General features: G+C 39.1%; 2 protein-coding genes, 1 long non-coding RNA gene and 2 pseudogenes across 3 annotated transcripts; 1 reads left to right on the plus strand and 4 right to left on the minus strand.

Moving 5' to 3' along the window:
• Positions 1–1,260: 1,260 nt before the first annotated feature.
• Positions 1,261–7,454, minus strand: LOC148728823 (fibroleukin-like). The gene is made up of 3 exons (XM_088763320.1): positions 6,950–7,454; positions 2,321–2,725; positions 1,261–1,567 (listed from the first exon to the last, which is right to left on the minus strand). Exons 1-3 carry the CDS (start codon positions 7,179–7,181, stop codon positions 1,473–1,475), a joined length of 732 nt encoding a protein of 243 aa, XP_088619446.1. The 5' UTR covers positions 7,182–7,454; the 3' UTR covers positions 1,261–1,472.
• Positions 2,732–4,120, minus strand: LOC148728824 (uncharacterized). The gene is made up of 2 exons (XM_088762979.1): positions 4,097–4,120; positions 2,732–3,955 (listed from the first exon to the last, which is right to left on the minus strand). The coding sequence occupies exons 1-2, from the start codon at positions 4,118–4,120 to the stop codon at positions 3,389–3,391; spliced, it is 591 nt and encodes a 196-aa protein (XP_088619105.1). The 3' UTR covers positions 2,732–3,388.
• LOC148728825 (uncharacterized) lies at positions 4,401–5,753 on the plus strand (annotated as a pseudogene).
• A 539-nt stretch (positions 7,455–7,993) lies between the features above and the next one.
• On the minus strand, positions 7,994–9,769 carry LOC148728826 (uncharacterized; annotated as a pseudogene).
• Positions 9,770–12,101: 2,332 nt separating this feature from the next.
• LOC148728827 (uncharacterized) lies at positions 12,102–14,582 on the minus strand. Its single transcript, XR_016002531.1, has 3 exons — positions 14,433–14,582; positions 13,282–13,350; positions 12,102–12,291 (listed from the first exon to the last, which is right to left on the minus strand). It is a non-coding gene; the product is annotated as an uncharacterized LOC148728827 (long non-coding RNA).
• Between the last annotated feature and the right edge of the window lie 1,705 nt (positions 14,583–16,287).

Below are 16,287 nucleotides of genomic sequence, written 5' to 3' on the forward strand. Positions count from 1 at the left end.
CAACTTTGGCGCTTATTAATCATTATTTTGCGCAGGCAGAGACAATGCAGGAATAATATCGTTTGAAAGAGAAAGCAATCTTGGGTTCGTGATATCTATCGACGTCGAGCAACCTAGGAAGAGTATGCTAACCTCATCAGCGAACTACGACTTGGTGATCGTGAATCGTACTTTCGGTAGTTTCAGTTCGAGTGTTTTAACTTTTAATTTCGTAATTTTACCGTCAAGCTCACACATTTAAATTTGTTACGGCTATTTGTGCATTTTGGAAAGATGGAATCGAGGATTGTGATTGGTTTATTCTTCCGCTTCCCCTTCCGACTTCGACAATGCAGTTTTCACTAGATCGTAAGCGACGGAGTCATAGGCAGAATCGGTGTTCTGCTTCCGACTCCGTCGGTTTGATTTTCACTAGATCGTATCGCTCCACGCTTCTGATTACGACTCCTACTACGACTCCGTCGCAAGTGAAAACCAGCCTTTAGAGATTGACCACTTCTCTTAATCATGCTCTAGTTAATAAGCCCCGCCTAAATACAATTTCTTATTATTCATGCGACTTTCAAGTCTCATCAATACTTGAAATATTCATCCCTTTCCTATCAGACATTGCGTAAATCTGAAAAACCACGCGAAAAAGGAAATTCTAGTTAAGGAATACAGCGTACTCTCTATCGGTTTACCGGCCTAATGTTGGAAGAACACGAGTAAAGTTTGTAAAGCATGAGCGCGCAGAAGGCGAGTTCTTCTAACATTCAAGGCGAGTTATTCTGTCAGTAAACCGATAGAAAGAGCGGTCTACTTATGTTATGAAATAAGTACGGGTTTACCGGTGAGGTGATCGATAGGTTTTTGACTAATCAGGGTGCTCTTAATTTCTCAGTTATTTTATAACTTAGAGTACACCATCATATGGAGTTTGTCATCTTCCTGTCAAAGGACTTATTACACAGCGGTAAAACCAATTTGAAAATGGCCCATCCAAAAACCTGGACTGAATCGAACTGTGAGCTGATATGTATATGGATAGATAGCTGTTTTGAGTGGCTATACGAAATCATAAACGTGGATTGTGATTTACAGAAAAATTTAGATTTAACTATTGTCCTTACAGAAAGTCGCAGAAGGCTTGTCAGTTTTCACTATTCATTTGTATTTGAAAATCATATCACTTGTATCATGAGGGAGGGGAGGGTAAGGGGAGAAGAGAGACACCAGATCACCGTTAGAGCTAACTAATCAAGCAAAGTCAGCTCGAAATTCCTTTCGATTTTTTATTCTCACAGTGAGCTAGCACATATGCCCTAAAACTCCACGGGTCTGATTTTCATCTCAGCCCTCTTCAAAGAGTTGTAGTTTCTTTTCCAGCTATTCCAGCTGACTCCATGAGCATTAGCTGAGTCCTTTGCATGACGATAGACACCATTTAGGTTTGAGTGATAACAGCTATGATACCACCACCCTCCTTTATATCACTGAGCACAGTTATCGCCATCTTTGTCATTGTCCTTATCCTTAGTTGTAAAGGAATAGCCATCGTGTTGTGTAAGGGAGTCTCCAGAGGTTCCTGGAATAAAGTAAAACTTGAAATAAGCTCTTGCGAGACATTTACAGATATGTCATGCGATTTAACCTTACCTAAGAAACAAAGACACAAAATTCTCGTTATCCTCCGTCGAGAAAACTGAATGACAGTTTTGAAAAGTAAATACTAATTCCGAGTTATCATAGATAATGCCGATGAAGTTCGCCACACTACATTTTATTTAGCACAACAGATGTAGTGTATTGTAAATACACATTACAACTGTAAGGAACTTTCTAGTACTCAATCGTGTCGTAAATCTAGTCTCCTGATGAAAAGTAAAATAACTGATTACGAGTATTGTGAGGTGAATATACTACCTTGATTGTTGAATGAAATAAAATTGAATTAGAGGAATGAGAGTGATCACTTGATCCATGAACACTCCGTCCACAACAGCTTTATAATTGATCAAAACACTTCTGAGTCGTTCTCAAAAAAACAACTAAATAGAATTGTATATGTGCACGATCCTTCGCAGTAAAGCACTATTTGAGCAATAGTGAAAATCAGACCTGAAAAAAATTTCAGGCCTGTACGGGATTCGAACCACTGACCTCTGCGATACTAGTGCAGCGCTCTACCAATTGAGCTAACAAGCCAACTGGGAGCAGGCCATCAAATTAATGATCCTGCGAAGGATCGTGCACATATACATTTCATAACCGCAGTTCACACATATGTTTCATATGTTTGTTGTTGTTTAAATAGAATTGGTTACTTTGAATGAATTACTTTTAATTGCTTCAGAAAGTCTATCTGAATATTTCCCAACGCTCAACTTGTACTTCGTTCTTTCATTCGCCACTGCAAAGATGTCGTACTCGGCGTAGTCAGTTCTACCGTCAAAATCTTCCAGATCGACCCGAAGCTTCACTGAGGAATTTTTCAGGCGGCTTATTTTGTCCAGTCCGAGCCAAAACTCGCCACTGAGATTACCAAAACCATTCTTGTAGTCAGACCAGCTACGGTCGAAATCAACAGAGCCATCAAGTCTTTTCTGAAACACCGTCCATCCACCTCCGGCAGTTTTTTGGTCACAAAACACTGCAAAGCTGGGTCCAGCATTATCCGGGTTGATCATATAAACACCGCTAGTTGTTTTACCATATTTGTACACCTCGGCACAGTTCGTAGGCACTAATGAAATAAATAATAAAAAAAATAATGATAATTTAGTGATAAAAACGAGCGATAAAAAATATGACGTTTCGCTCCACGGTCATTTTCAAGTTAGTTCAAGAGTAAATTTCCGCATATATACGATTTCTGAAACAATGGAATAAAAGTAAAAATTAAGTATTTGCATATAAAAAATAGAGCTAATAACTAATAAAAATGTGCAAAAATGAGGTGTAAATAAGCGGTGAAAAGGATGAAAATTAATTAATATGAAGTGTTCAGCAAACAGCTTCACGCGAATAGAATCGCTCTGTTTGTTGAATTTTGGCTTAAGGTCCCGATGATAATGATGATAATAATGACATTAATGATAATAATGACAATCATGATAACAATGATAGTAGTGATAATGATAATAAACTTCATTCACCATAGTCATAAAAATTAAAACAAAAATTATTGTAAAATGCTTGAAAATCGAAAAAAAAAATGTGTTAAAATGTGTCTGCTAAAAATGTGACAAAAGCTAGAGGATACACACTATGATAACGATAATTCACTCTAATCATCAAAAATATTTACAAATTGTGATAAAATCCTTAAAAAATCGAACAAATACATGAAAAATGTCGACTAACAAATCATCTAAAAAAAAAAATAAAAAAAAAAAAAAGAAACTAACTAACAAATGGCAGTCTCTGAACTTTGAATATCTAGGTCTATATTAGTAAAATCCAATTTGGGCCTTCTAATTGTTATGGATCCTCTTAGGCAGACTAGGGCGGATCTTAATAATGCAAACGTAGTTTTTGCCCTGATCCAGGAAATTGTCTTTGAATAGTGTTCTCCTTTCTTGTCTGCAATGAGTTCTGCGAGGTGACTGTGATATCTGACACATTCTTGGCCCATTCCACCAGTCGAAGTAAACACAAGAGGGGTAAATGAACCATGTTCCATGTCTAGAGCACGTCTTGAGTAAGAACGCTTCTTCTCATTCTCATGCATGCGGTAAATCTGCTGCGGTTTCAGGTTTCTGTACGATTCAGCATTTGGGTGACAAACTCGAATATCAAAAATTGCAGATCGATTGTGTTCCCAGAAACCACGAGCATGAATGTCTAGCCTTGCATCTTGCGCCATGTTGGAACCACTGTTTAATTGCTCTCCTGTCGTGTCTTGGAGTGGGGGTTCGATTTCCACATCTTTGCAGACAATTCCTAAAAGCTCAGCTTCTAAGTCTCTAAGTCTCTAATAATGATAATAGTAATAATAATAATAAGGCTACAGATTATCTAAGCCGATCGGACAGGTGGTGACTCACCTTTTTTATCAAGATGATTTAAAGATCTTTGAAGCGTCAAGAGAGAAGCTAAGGAGGGTTATGGTTGCTGTGAGAGGAGTGATGAAGCACATAGGACTTCAGTGGAACGAAAGAAAGTGCTCAGTGGCCGATGTGAGAAGAGGGACATTGGAATCCGAGGAGCCAGTGAGTGTTGGGGACAGCGAAAGGGAGGTTATCAAGAGTTTGGGTGAGGGGTCACTTTACAAGTTCCTTGGAGTTATGGAAAGCACTAAACAGGATGATAATCTCAGTCTCGAGATCGCAGGCAAGACTTATTCAAAACGTCTATCTTTGATATGAACAAGCCCGCTCTCAGACTACAACAGGGTGCAGGCTTCAAATCAGTTTGCGATGCCGGTGCTAAGTTACTTGATACCCACCCAGTGCTGGCCCATGGCGGAACTCAAAAGGCTGGACAGAGAAGCAAGAAAGGTTATCGTCGAGAATGGGGGCCAGCACCCTCTTGGGTATATCTACCGGGGGGGCTTGGGGGCCGTGGGCTGAAGAGTGTTTGAACGAGAGTAAAAGAAAATTAAGGTTAAGGCTGCAGTAAGACTCTACACTAATGAAGATTCCGCTATGGATATAGTAAGGGGATTTGAGGAGAGATCAGAAGAGATGGGCCGGCGATCAATGGTGAAGAATGCCAAGAAATATGCATCTGAGTTTGGGCTCGACTTATCTCTAAAGCATCCCCAACCATTGGTCACATGTCTAACGAACGATTTGAAAGTAGCTGTGAAGAAGATTGGAATGTGGTTGAAGATTGCTGCCAAGAAAAGGGATGTTGAGGAGCTGAAAGCAGAGGGATGGCAAGGACGTTTGTTAACTGAGAGATGGGAAGATCAAGAGGTTGGAGATGAATGTTTTTCTTGGATGGGCGAGTGGAAGACTGCGCCGACTCACACCATAGCAGGACTGCGGGAACTATACCAGAAACTCCTACCAACGAAAGTCTACCACCAGGAAAAGACAGGGACTCACACGAGCGAGGATCTGAAGTGCCGCATGTGTGGTAAGGCTGCTTAAACGCAAGCACATGTGCTATCAGGTCGTGGAGCGCTAGCCCAGTCTAAATACATGATTCGGCATAGTGCAGCACTTAAGGTAATTTTCTACGAACTCTTGAAAGACCAAGACTTAATGACAACAGTAACACCGTCGTACTCTCAGAACATGCCGAAGCCACTTTACAAGAACAAGAAAGGAAAGGCACTCTGGGACATACCACTATGTGCAGAACACGCGGAGGTGAGAAACAACAGGATAGACTGCACGGTTATAGACAAGGAGAGGAAGAAAGTAATGTTACTTGAAATGAGCTGTCCATGGGTCAGTAATAGAGAGATCAAATTTGCAAAGACGAACGAGTACGCCCCGCTGAGGTACGAATTAAGAAGGAGATATCCAGAGTACAAGATTGAGCAACATGACATCATAAGAGACGCACTTGAAGGGAGCTCGCGAGGGTCAAGGAAAGCATACGCCAACTGGTTGGAAGTAGCCGATGTCACTCAGTGCTAAGAAGCATGCAGAAAGCTGTAGTCTCTAGCTCCCTTAATGCCAGGACTTTCAAGGTCCTATCGGACTAAGTTCTTCCAAAGACGTTAGTTTTAAGTATGGGTTTTTAACATTATCTCCATTTTAGGGTCTATGGGTATACCACTTTAGAACTCTTAAGTTTATTTGTGTCTGGACTTTTAAGGTCCTATCGGACTATGTTCCTTAAACGACGCTAGGTTCAAGCGTAGTTTTAATAGGTTGATGGAACATTTATTTCCTTTTAGGGTCCAGGAGCACACAATTTTTAAAGTTTAGCTTTTATCTATGTAGTAGTGACAATTGAATAGGCTACGCCTTTGGCACCCTATATCAATTTTATTTGTAATCTGAAGCATTCAGAAGTGTATGCTGCTCTAACAATAATTGCCTTCGAGGATCGCGGGTGAAGCGCTGCGCTGCGTTTGACTATAACAATCGTGATGTTGAAATCGCAGCTGCCGAAGGAGCCACTGACGTTGTTTAATGCTTCTTAGCAGTTTTGTACATAGGGTTCTAGATTAGTCATTCGCCTTTCGCTTTTCTGTATAGTAAACAACTATTCATCGAAGTGGAGGTGGTTAGTGGTGGATATTTACCTCGCCGCTTCGCGGCTCGGTAAATATCCACCGCTACGATATCTACCGCACTCGGTAAATATCCACCGTCACACACAATGCGTGACGCTTTCACGAAATAATCCTTCGCATTTCCTCGAGACGTTAGCTTGGGGCGCCTTTGCAGTCTTTACCCATCTCTGATACAAGAGGCGAACATAAACTGCTATTGAAAGTTGGTAATTTCAGAAGAAAAAAGGCAAAGGCAAAGCGAAAGGCTCGATTCGGGTACCCGTTTACGAAACATCTGCTGCACAATACGGCAATTCAAATCTAATCAATGATTTGCATAATGGTATTTTATTGTATTTGTGACGGCGAGATCTAAAAAAGGTTCGCAGATTTTTGGCTCTTCCGTTTGTGGTTTAAAATTCTTGGAGATTTTTGCATGGGCTAGCCTAGGCCATTTGTTTTTTTATTGTAGTGAGACCTTCTTTATTTTTTGCTGGGGTCACGCAAAGCAAATCACACTTTTCCTCCAACTTCATTCTCGGAGAACTGTTCGCTTTTCTGAATAAATAGTCCCCCAAAAGAATACCCGAACATGTTTTCGCTTCAAATTGAATGGAATTATATTTCATAAAATGAAATTGCATTTATCTGTTAAAATGTAGAGCTACCTATAACTACGTCCACCACAAATTTGACGTCTTCTTTCAAACTAAACTCCATTTTGATACTTCTTGCAATCTACTTGGTTGATGGAACGCGCGACACACAAACTTTTAACTTCATATTACCTACCTAACGTCCTTTGAAGCATACCGAATTCAGCTTCGAGGTTTTCAAAGCGGGCTTCTAGGGACTTGATGGAAGTATGTTGATGATAAAACAATCCAGCGACCACAACAACAACCCCAGACGCGTAAATAAACCATTCACTCGTAATAAAGTTGTTCAGTTTTCTCCTTAAGAAGCCAAATCTCTGACCACGTGGAATTTCTTCTCTCACGACTCTTTCTTGAGTATCGGTCATTGTACAAAGCAAAGCGCAAAGAGGACTACAGCAATTGTTGAAAAAGGAAATCGTACTAGACCTATAAATAATCGCGAGCTCGATTGTCCAAAGTCGCTTGTTTAGGCAAGACTGCAGTTTCGATTCTTTCTGAATCACGTCGGTTGCCTTCTAAGAATAATGGAAGTCGTGCCGGTCTGTCAACACTCTTGAACTTTCGAAGAAACGGCGTTAGACAGTGAACCCTTCACTTGCCATGTATATTCACGCTATCTCGCTGTCACTAAAGTGTTCACTCGACCGCGACAGAATGCAAATGACTCACTTTTAGTTTTACAACCATGATACAACGCAATCAGAGTGCGCACACCACCTGGTTGTGTGGCTTACACAATGCGTGTAGCCACATTATGGCAAAATCTGATTTATTTATTTATTTATTTATTTATTTGTCCACGAGAGTCAAGTGCCTGCCACGTGGTATAGTGTCGTACGGCGCACTAGTCTGAGTCAACCATTTTGGTTATGAGCGTGGTCTCGAGTAATTTTTTTTCTCAGTGATGACCGTACCGTATCACGAGTTAGTGCTCCTCACACAAATCAAAACACCCAGACCCGGCCTGTGTTAACCCTTTCTTTTTTTCAACTGGTGGAGGAAAACAGCTTTATTAGCGGCAACCATGGTTTATCACGGCAGACATGATACATTCGTCGAGAAAACAGAAAAGAAGAAAAGTAAGGATTAAGGAGGCTGGATATAGTTTTTCACTTTCCTGATGCAAGATATTTAAATTAAAATTAACGAAGCTTAGCTTTGACAAATCGCGATCACATTTTCCCCTGAAATAAAGATATTATCGTAATGACTTTATTAATCTATTGACAGGAATACTATATAATTAAAACGCTAAACTACTAAAAACTAATATTACTAATATTAAATTAACAATAAAACTAATCAGGCTATTTAAAATTCAGGAAAAAAGGTCACTACGTAATTTAAACTAAAAATAAAACTAGAAGTAATCTTGCGCTTGTATAAATGTAAAATTTACAATAAGGCTAGTAAACTATTTACTAAAACAATAAGGCTAAAGGGCTAATTACGAAATTCGATACAGAAAGGGGTTTACAAATATGAGATTATTTCATAAAAATAGGTCAGCAGCTGTACAATTTATTTTAAAACCATCTACAGATTTACTTCTAAAAAGGGCTGGTGCGATACTCTGATGCTATTATTTACAGACTTTAATATTTCGAAAGAAATCCTGGTCCTGAGCCAGCTAATAACAAATGGGTAACCTTCAACGTCCGTCTCAGTCTGCCAATTTCTCCGCTAAGTGTTTTATAAACATTTTGTATTCTTCGCCCCTCCCGCCGTTGGTTCCAAAAATAAGTGGGGTAAAGGAGACCATCTCGACTTCTAGTACCCTTTCTTGGTACTTTCTCTTCTTCTCACTCTCCTGTTCCTTGAAAATTGCTGCAGCTGATTTCCCCTGGTTAGTCTTAGAATTGACATGCGTCACTCTAACATCGAAAAATGCTGTCACTCCGCGCGACCAGAAGCCATCAGCCTTCGCATCCAATCTCGCGTCGGAACTTGTCGTGGCTGATCTTAAATCCATCGCTTCATTGTCCAATGGCTGGAAGTGAGGCTCCATATGGACATTCTTGCACACTTTGCTGCGGGAGGTTAATAGATTTCTCACTCCATCATGGCGTTGAGCCACAAATGCCCCCTTTTTACATGACAAGGTATGGCTTACGTTAAATGGCTCACCACAAGCACAAGTAGACGGTATGTCCTGCAGTGGTAAATTGTACCGCAATCGCAAGGAATCCCTAAATTCTTGCTTATTCAAAGTCAAACCCTGATATTTGAGGGGTATGGCATCGAGCCAGGAACTTGCACCTTTGTCTCTGGCTTGCTGTGAGACGCAACAGCTCAGGTCGAGGGATGCATCGATACTCTCGATTTTAAACCTTGTGTTCTCTGCCTTTAGTGACCGCAGGTCTCTCTTTAGTTTCTCTACCAATTGCTCATTTGTATTCATGATTTTACTTTGAGATTTGATAGACTCAGCATGTTGTCTGGTGAAACGTTTTGACGCTGAGTACTGTTGTGGGGCTTCTGTTGTCAAATCAGGTATTCCCAGGCCGCCTTGCGCTGGTGTTAGTGTCACGAGTTCGCTCAATTCATCTGGGAGTGGTTCTGCTTGACCGAATAGGATGGGGAGATACATCTCATCAATGCCCTGCTGTACAGGGTCTACGTATTCTTCGAAAGACTCAATAGTTCGCATACAGTAAGTGAATTTAGATTTGTATCCCTGGATGAATACAATATAGGCTGCATTTCTGTTAAATAAAATCTCTAGGTCAATTGTAAATCTTAGTGGGTAAAAAATTATTAGCAATGTTAAAGTAATGTTACCACAGTGTATTACTCATTAGAAGTAAACGTTGAGTTTACCAAGCTTTGTGAATGGCTGACAGCATTAACTCTAAATGCTAAGAAATCTAATTTCGTTATATCATGCGATCTTATAATGTGATATTTCGATATAATCATAGAAAGAAGCTATCTTTCCAACTGACGATAAATATATTTGACATCGATAAAATGTCATATTCACGATTAAATGCAAGGATTATGTAAAATATATTGGCATACTCATTGACAAGAATCTTAACTGGAAAACCCATATTGATCTCATTGTTCTAAAAATGAGAAAAACCATTGGTATGATAGCTAAACTGAGACACTTTGTACCCCTTTCTATCATTGTAAAGTTATATCAGTCTCTTTTTCTCCACTACCTTACTTATGGAATCAGCTCGTGGCGTCAAGCGTCACAGTCAACTTTGGATAAGCTTCTTCTCCTTCAGAAGTGGGTTATTCGTTTATAAACTTTTCTCCAAAGTGTGAACATGCTATTCCTTTTTTTATTAATCTTAAAATCCTGCCTGTTCATTTTGTTTATTTCGAATCTGTTTCTTTTTTAATGTATGATATTCAAAATAAACTAGCTCCTCCCTGTATTCAAAATCTATTTGCCTATATCTCAGATATACATTCCTACAACGGCAGATCAGCAACTACCAACAAATTTTATGTATGTCCTCTCGTCTTGAGCAACTTAAGAATTCTTTTTCCGACTTTGGCGTGCAGCTATTGAATGCTTTACCTGACAGTATTAAAAAATCTGTCCATAGAAATTTATTTAAAAAACAAATACATGAAATACTTATTAATATCTTCAAACAACAGAACTTGTATCTCACACCATCTTTAATTCTTGAAATAATTAAAAATTTGTAAACCTCATCAATCTTCTGGCTACGACCAGTATAGCGAGGTCTCTTTCTATTTCCTGTTATTATTATCATTAAATTAATTAATTTACTATTTCAATTTTAATTTACTACTTATTGTAATTTAAACTACTGTTTTCTTAGTGTAATCTGAACTGCTGCAAATTCGAAAACTTTTTAAGTACCTAGTGATAAACCTAACTTAATTATACCTACCCCCCTCCCCAACTACTCTTCAACTAATTGTGGGTAGGCACTTCTCAAATTGTAACTGTTGTAAATCAATGAATTGTTGTTGTTGTTGTTGTAGTTGTTGTTGTTGTTGTTGTTGTTGTAGTCGTTGTTACTCAATATATCATTCATTAAAATATTGCTTGTGTTCTGATCTTGTTAGGCGCCTATCTTTTTTCCCTAAATTCTTTCATTTACAGGCCCATATCCACCTACCTCGACTGAATTGTTCTGTGCTCTTTATTTAAAATACAGTCCCACAAAACCTAAATACAATAATTATCGTAACTGATTTGCTCTCAACCAACTGAGAATAGAACTTTGTGCCAAAATGGACAATAGAAACCTACGCTCAGCATTATGTTACTTTACATGTATGTTTTGTCCAAAATTAGCCATACATCCAAATTAAGCTCCCAATGGCTTCTAGTGTAGATTACATCATTTCCTGAATGTCCCGGCCCTTCTGGAAAGTTTTGTGCTCGTTCCTTATGTACTGGTACACAAAGTGCTAAAAATATTCATGTGAAATGCTTCTTTAGAGTTAATTTCATATCATTTGCCTTGGAAAGACAACCAACCTACAAACTTCAGAACTCAATTCCACTTCGTTACATAAGCAAATCGTGACTGAATCTATAAGGCCACCATGGGAGATGATGCTGACGTTTCTTTTAATTCCTAAAATCCTCAGGTTACTTGTGCATCCTTGGGTGTTACTTGTCAAAACATGTGAGACCTCAATTACAAAGTTTGGCAATTAACCCCTCATCTTGAAAATGAACATTTCAGGACTATTGTATGCTAGTTATCTTTTTTTATCAATTAACAGGAACAATATTGAAAACGATTTAAGTGTAATCAGATATTAGCTCTTCTAATTGAAACCCAATGAGACACCAGACACTAAAAAGCAGCTCAATTTCGTAAGCCACGCAAGTACGCATTACGGACCTACTTTTTATGCATAGCTTACAATGCGCGCTCCGTTTGGGCAAAAATCTAATGTATATCTGCCTGTTTACCAATATCTGCCTGTTTACCAACACGATAATCACATCGCCACCTCCCTTGCGCAGGAGGTTCGCAGTTACCTCTTAACCATTGTTGCTTTCTCCTTGGGTAACATTTCTTTATTTGGAAAAATATTGTGCCACAAAAATTATGCCTCAGGAAGCTCCTTAGGATGTTATCCCTTGGCACATCATCTAAAAAACTCAAATTTTTTTGAATGGATTTTGGCGCTTTTGCGATTGGACCCGAATAATTTGATTTTATTCGACTCTTCAGCTTCATTGGTAACATGACAAATTTTTGTCTCTGGGTATAGATAATAATTGAGAACGGAATTTGTTTATTCGTTTTCTTTCGTCAGAATAAGATTTAGCCTGCTTCAAAAAAACAAGTTTCATTAAAAACGAATCGCACAATACACTGGAAACGAAATTCCAGATATAAGATGGTGGAGGAAATTCTTTTGCTAAATAGTCTGCAGAGCAGGCCTAATTTTGGCGAGGCAGTGATCAGTATTTTCTTAGCGAAAATTATGGACGTCATCTTTGATTTGAATGGAAGCTGAAGGCTGGAGAAAGAAAGAAATTAGGGACTGGTCATTTATTAGAGGTATGGGGGGGGGGGGGGGGAGTCGGGCTGATACATTTTAATTTTCCTATACATAATTTCACGTGGGCCTATTCTCGCCCCTGCATAACATAACGTGGCCCCTCTTCGAGTCTGTACATGAAATAAGATGACCCACCCTCAACCACAGAAATATTTTAAATAAAACTTGAATAAAACTCGCCGAACTATTTAAAGCAAATAGCGAAAATAAGAGAAAGGCATAGAAGAGAAAAGCTGGACGAGAATAATAAAGTTTTGGTTTAATCTCCAAACTACTGTCTGATGGTAAGAATCCAGTTAAGGAAGTCAATGTGGCTGCTCTAATATCCTTAAAAGGGACACAAGTTTACTGGCTAAAGCAAATGATAGAAAGATTCCTTACAAGTGATCAAGCTTGTACACTAATTAAAGAGTACTTGCCCTCTATCAGCTCTTCAAACAGTGAATCAGAGGACAGTGATGTTGAGTAATATTAAGTTATACATGGAGTTTTTTTTTCCAATGTGAAAGAACTGCTCTACACCATGTTATGTTGGTTTGTTATTGCATCATTTTGATAATAAATCGTATTTGAATTGTTGATTCCTTCAGTGTTGTTTCTTTTTTGTGGAACGGAAATTGGAATGCACAAAAATACATAGCCCCTCAGAAATGGTTGGACAATTTTATGCAGGCCCCCCCCCCCCATATTTTTAGGTGCGAAAAAGGTATGACCCCCACCCTATTTTCACTAACCCACCCCCCTCTAATAAATGACCGATCTCTTATTACCAAGGGGATTAGTAACAATGGAAAAAAAAAGGAAAGGAGGGAGTGAGTGTGGAGAGTGGATATTATGAATATTTCGCCCTTCCCCGTCCCCTCCCTCTACCGTTGCCCCTAACTACAAATCAAACATAACTAGCCGGTTGAATAAACCGCGATCGCGCGCTTCTTAAAAGTAACTCACCATAATAAGACGCCTGCACTGCAGGCTTAGCTTCTTGCTGAAGGGCTTAACTTGCTCGCCTTGACTTCACTGTTAAGGTAAAGAAAATGAAGAAAATATTTTAACTAAGATTTCTTAAATTTTTCTGGCATTTTCAAAGGATGAAGTATTCTAAACGTTGTTCTCACCCATAATTTCACCCTAAACATCAATTAATGTTTCGCACGCTGGTTATTATTTTTAGAAAATTATCAAATTAAAGCTTATTTCTCACCAAGAATTCTACTACTTGACTAGAAAAAGGTATATTCTAGCTCCAGCTATCCAGCATAATCAATGAAAATGTAAGCCATGAAATCTCTTACCACTCGTTACTGGTGTGGGCAGTAGTCGGCTAAGAACTTTAGACACTGTTATTTGTGTTTCTCAGAAAGTTTTCGGACCATATTTCTGGGCTCGCCTACTTGGAGCTGGCCATTTTCTCACACCTTCTTGCACAACAGCTTAAAACAATTTTGTTAGGTTTGTCTCTTGGCTATGCAAGTTGAATCTTGGATTCTCTAAACCGCTGATGTATCAAAGGAGAGAAAATTCATTCAGGTTCCTTTTCTTGTTCTATTATCATATAGTAAAATTTCAATCCAGAAAAGTTTTTTATAAGTGAACTGTATATCATATGAACTTTCAGTTTGTATTAAAACGACCTCGCTCCCCCACAAGTTCTGCCTATGAAATCCCTCACCTTTCATTAATACGTTAGCAAAACGGCCTAAGACGGTTTGCGAACTACCCAGAGACATTCGCGAAATGACCCAGGACGTTCGTGAGCTGGTTGTTGGTGGAAGATCTCATAGGCGCAACGACCGATACCTTATATGTAGTGTTGGATCGTCCGGGTGAGTGTGTCACCCGGACGATCACACTACACTTTCACATGTTACCCCCGGGTTCAAGCCATTTACTGCATTACCGATAACTTCATATGATTAGAGCGATATTCAAATGAAAGTTGAAAGCTATATGATATTGCTTTGGTTTCTCTTTGCTACGCTATGCGCTGGTTCCAAAACTTGAAGGCGTTTTCAGTGACTATTGCACTACTAAGGTGGACAGTGATATTGGTGTGCGTTTTCGCTTTTTGGAAACTATTTGATTGTTAACTTGAGATATACCTTTTCAGCTCTGTGGCTTGAACAATCATTTTCCATGTCATCTTTTTCATCTTGTTTTTAAGAAACAGTCAATGATTTCACTAACAGAAATTAAAATAAAGCCTAACTCACTGGGACAAACGGCATTGTAGCATTGTGAGAAAGGTTTGAATGTGTTGTGTTTATTGACGTCACAGAGGCTAACTAAATAAACGCAAGTAATTGATGTTGCACGCGCGGTTTATTAATCACCTATCAGGGTTTTAGATGACTTTCTGTTGCTAAAATTGTTACCAAAGTCACTCAAATAAACTGAGCCAATAACGTAAAAATGAGAAATAACTTCAACTTCAGTCTCATCTCGAAACCTGATCCTACGGTGTTGGCCGTGGAAGGTCAGGATACGAGAGTAACTTCAGTCTATACTATGGGCCCCTGAATAAGCAGTCTCTAATCGCATCCCTCCTAAATTGACAAATATATGCTTAATAAGGCAGCTCGGAGGCTTTGAGAAAAATCAATTTTTCTAATAGAAGAGCGAATTATTGTGTACCAAAATAGACCTTGTAATAGTTGATTTAAGATCGGATAAATAAAGCGACACTGAAAGGTCAAGATTGGAACATGATTTGAATAACTTCAAATTCTATTCTATCGGTTGACCAATCTAATTGTTGGACGAAACGTGGATACGAGTCACCCACTGTAGTACCGTGAGACAGAATGGGGGAGACAGTGGTAAGACACATTATTTCTTAATGAACCAGTCATTATCATTCGCCAAGGGCAAGGGTTGAGGACTTTTTTAGAGGGGGGGGAGAGGGTGGGGAGTCACATGGTTTTCAGGGTGAAAGGAGGGAGAACATAAGAGCTTAACGAGCCTTAGAAAGGGATCAGGTAAAATTTATTGTGACACCACCAAAATCCTCCTCACTCTTTCCCCCTTCCCCTCCCTTTCGGATAAAAATAACAAACGATCCCAAATGATGGAGAGACACACATCTTTTGAGGCTATCAAAATGTGACTCGATTGCAGTTATAAATGAGAAGATGTTGTTCACCAACTTAAGCTTACAACGGAATTCATGTAGAGCATTGTTATTCAAGATGGCAAAATCAGTGACAGACCATAATCTTGCGTTCGGTGAGTTCTTGACGACCGAAAGGCTAGCGCCAAGACAGTGTGACAACGCATCAGGAGCGAGGACCTTGGGAACTAGGCTGTCGTAGGAAAGGTTTGATTGGTTGTGACTTAAATGGGTACTCCAAAATCGGGTTTCCGCGTAAAGACTGGAACAGAATAATTTATTTTTCCGTAAGTTATGAAGTAATAGGCAATAATGGTTCCAGTCCTTACTCGGAAACCTGATTTTGGAGTATCCATTTAAGTCACAACTAGGTTTGATTATTGTCAGAGCGCGGGCGACTGGGCGAGTCTCTCAAAGTTCTTAATAAGTTATACCGTGAAAGGAACCAAACATGATTAAGCCAACCGGCTTGCTTCAAGGAACATTTAAATAAAAAGAGTGCTTTTTGCCAGTAAAATAAACAATTATGAACGATTCACAAACTTATACTATTTGATCAGTGGGGTGTCCAATTAATCGTCTCTGACCGAAGAAATGAGATGGATTGTCAAGACAACTCATGGCCGTCTGTTGGTCGAGATAACAATGACTTTTTACAGAGATGGCCGTAGAAATCCCTTTTATATCGGTTAAGTTTATATAATTCACAGTTTAGTTCTCGTTAATTACCATCGCTATTGTAACGACTCCAAATGAATTGTGCCGTTAATGGGACTCTCTAAGTAGAGCAAGATTCCTCTAATTGGATTTGCTTTTGACATTCAAACAACCCTTTTGTTTGACTTGAA

This window comes from Stylophora pistillata, chromosome 6 (genome assembly GCF_964205215.1).
Source record: "Stylophora pistillata chromosome 6, jaStyPist1.2, whole genome shotgun sequence".
In the NCBI taxonomy this organism is placed as follows: domain Eukaryota; kingdom Metazoa; phylum Cnidaria; class Anthozoa; order Scleractinia; family Pocilloporidae; genus Stylophora; species Stylophora pistillata.

Excerpts from the sequence above, each read along its gene's own strand:
- LOC148728824 (XM_088762979.1), bottom strand. The coding sequence starts at position 4,120 with ATGTGCTTCATCACTCCTCTCACA. Across the intron at positions 3,956-4,096 it reads GCTTCATCACTCCTCTCACA|AGACTTAGAGACTTAGAAGC; the intron begins GCAACCATAACC and ends TATCATTATTAG.
- LOC148728823 (XM_088763320.1), bottom strand. The coding sequence starts at position 7,181 with ATGACCGATACTCAAGAAAGAGTCGTGAGAGAAGAAATTCCACGTGGT. Across the intron at positions 2,726-6,949 it reads TATGCTTCAAAGGACGTTAG|TGCCTACGAACTGTGCCGAG; the intron begins GTAGGTAATATG and ends TTATTTCATTAG. Across the intron at positions 1,568-2,320 it reads ACTTTCTGAAGCAATTAAAA|GAACCTCTGGAGACTCCCTT; the intron begins GTAATTCATTCA and ends ACTTTATTCCAG.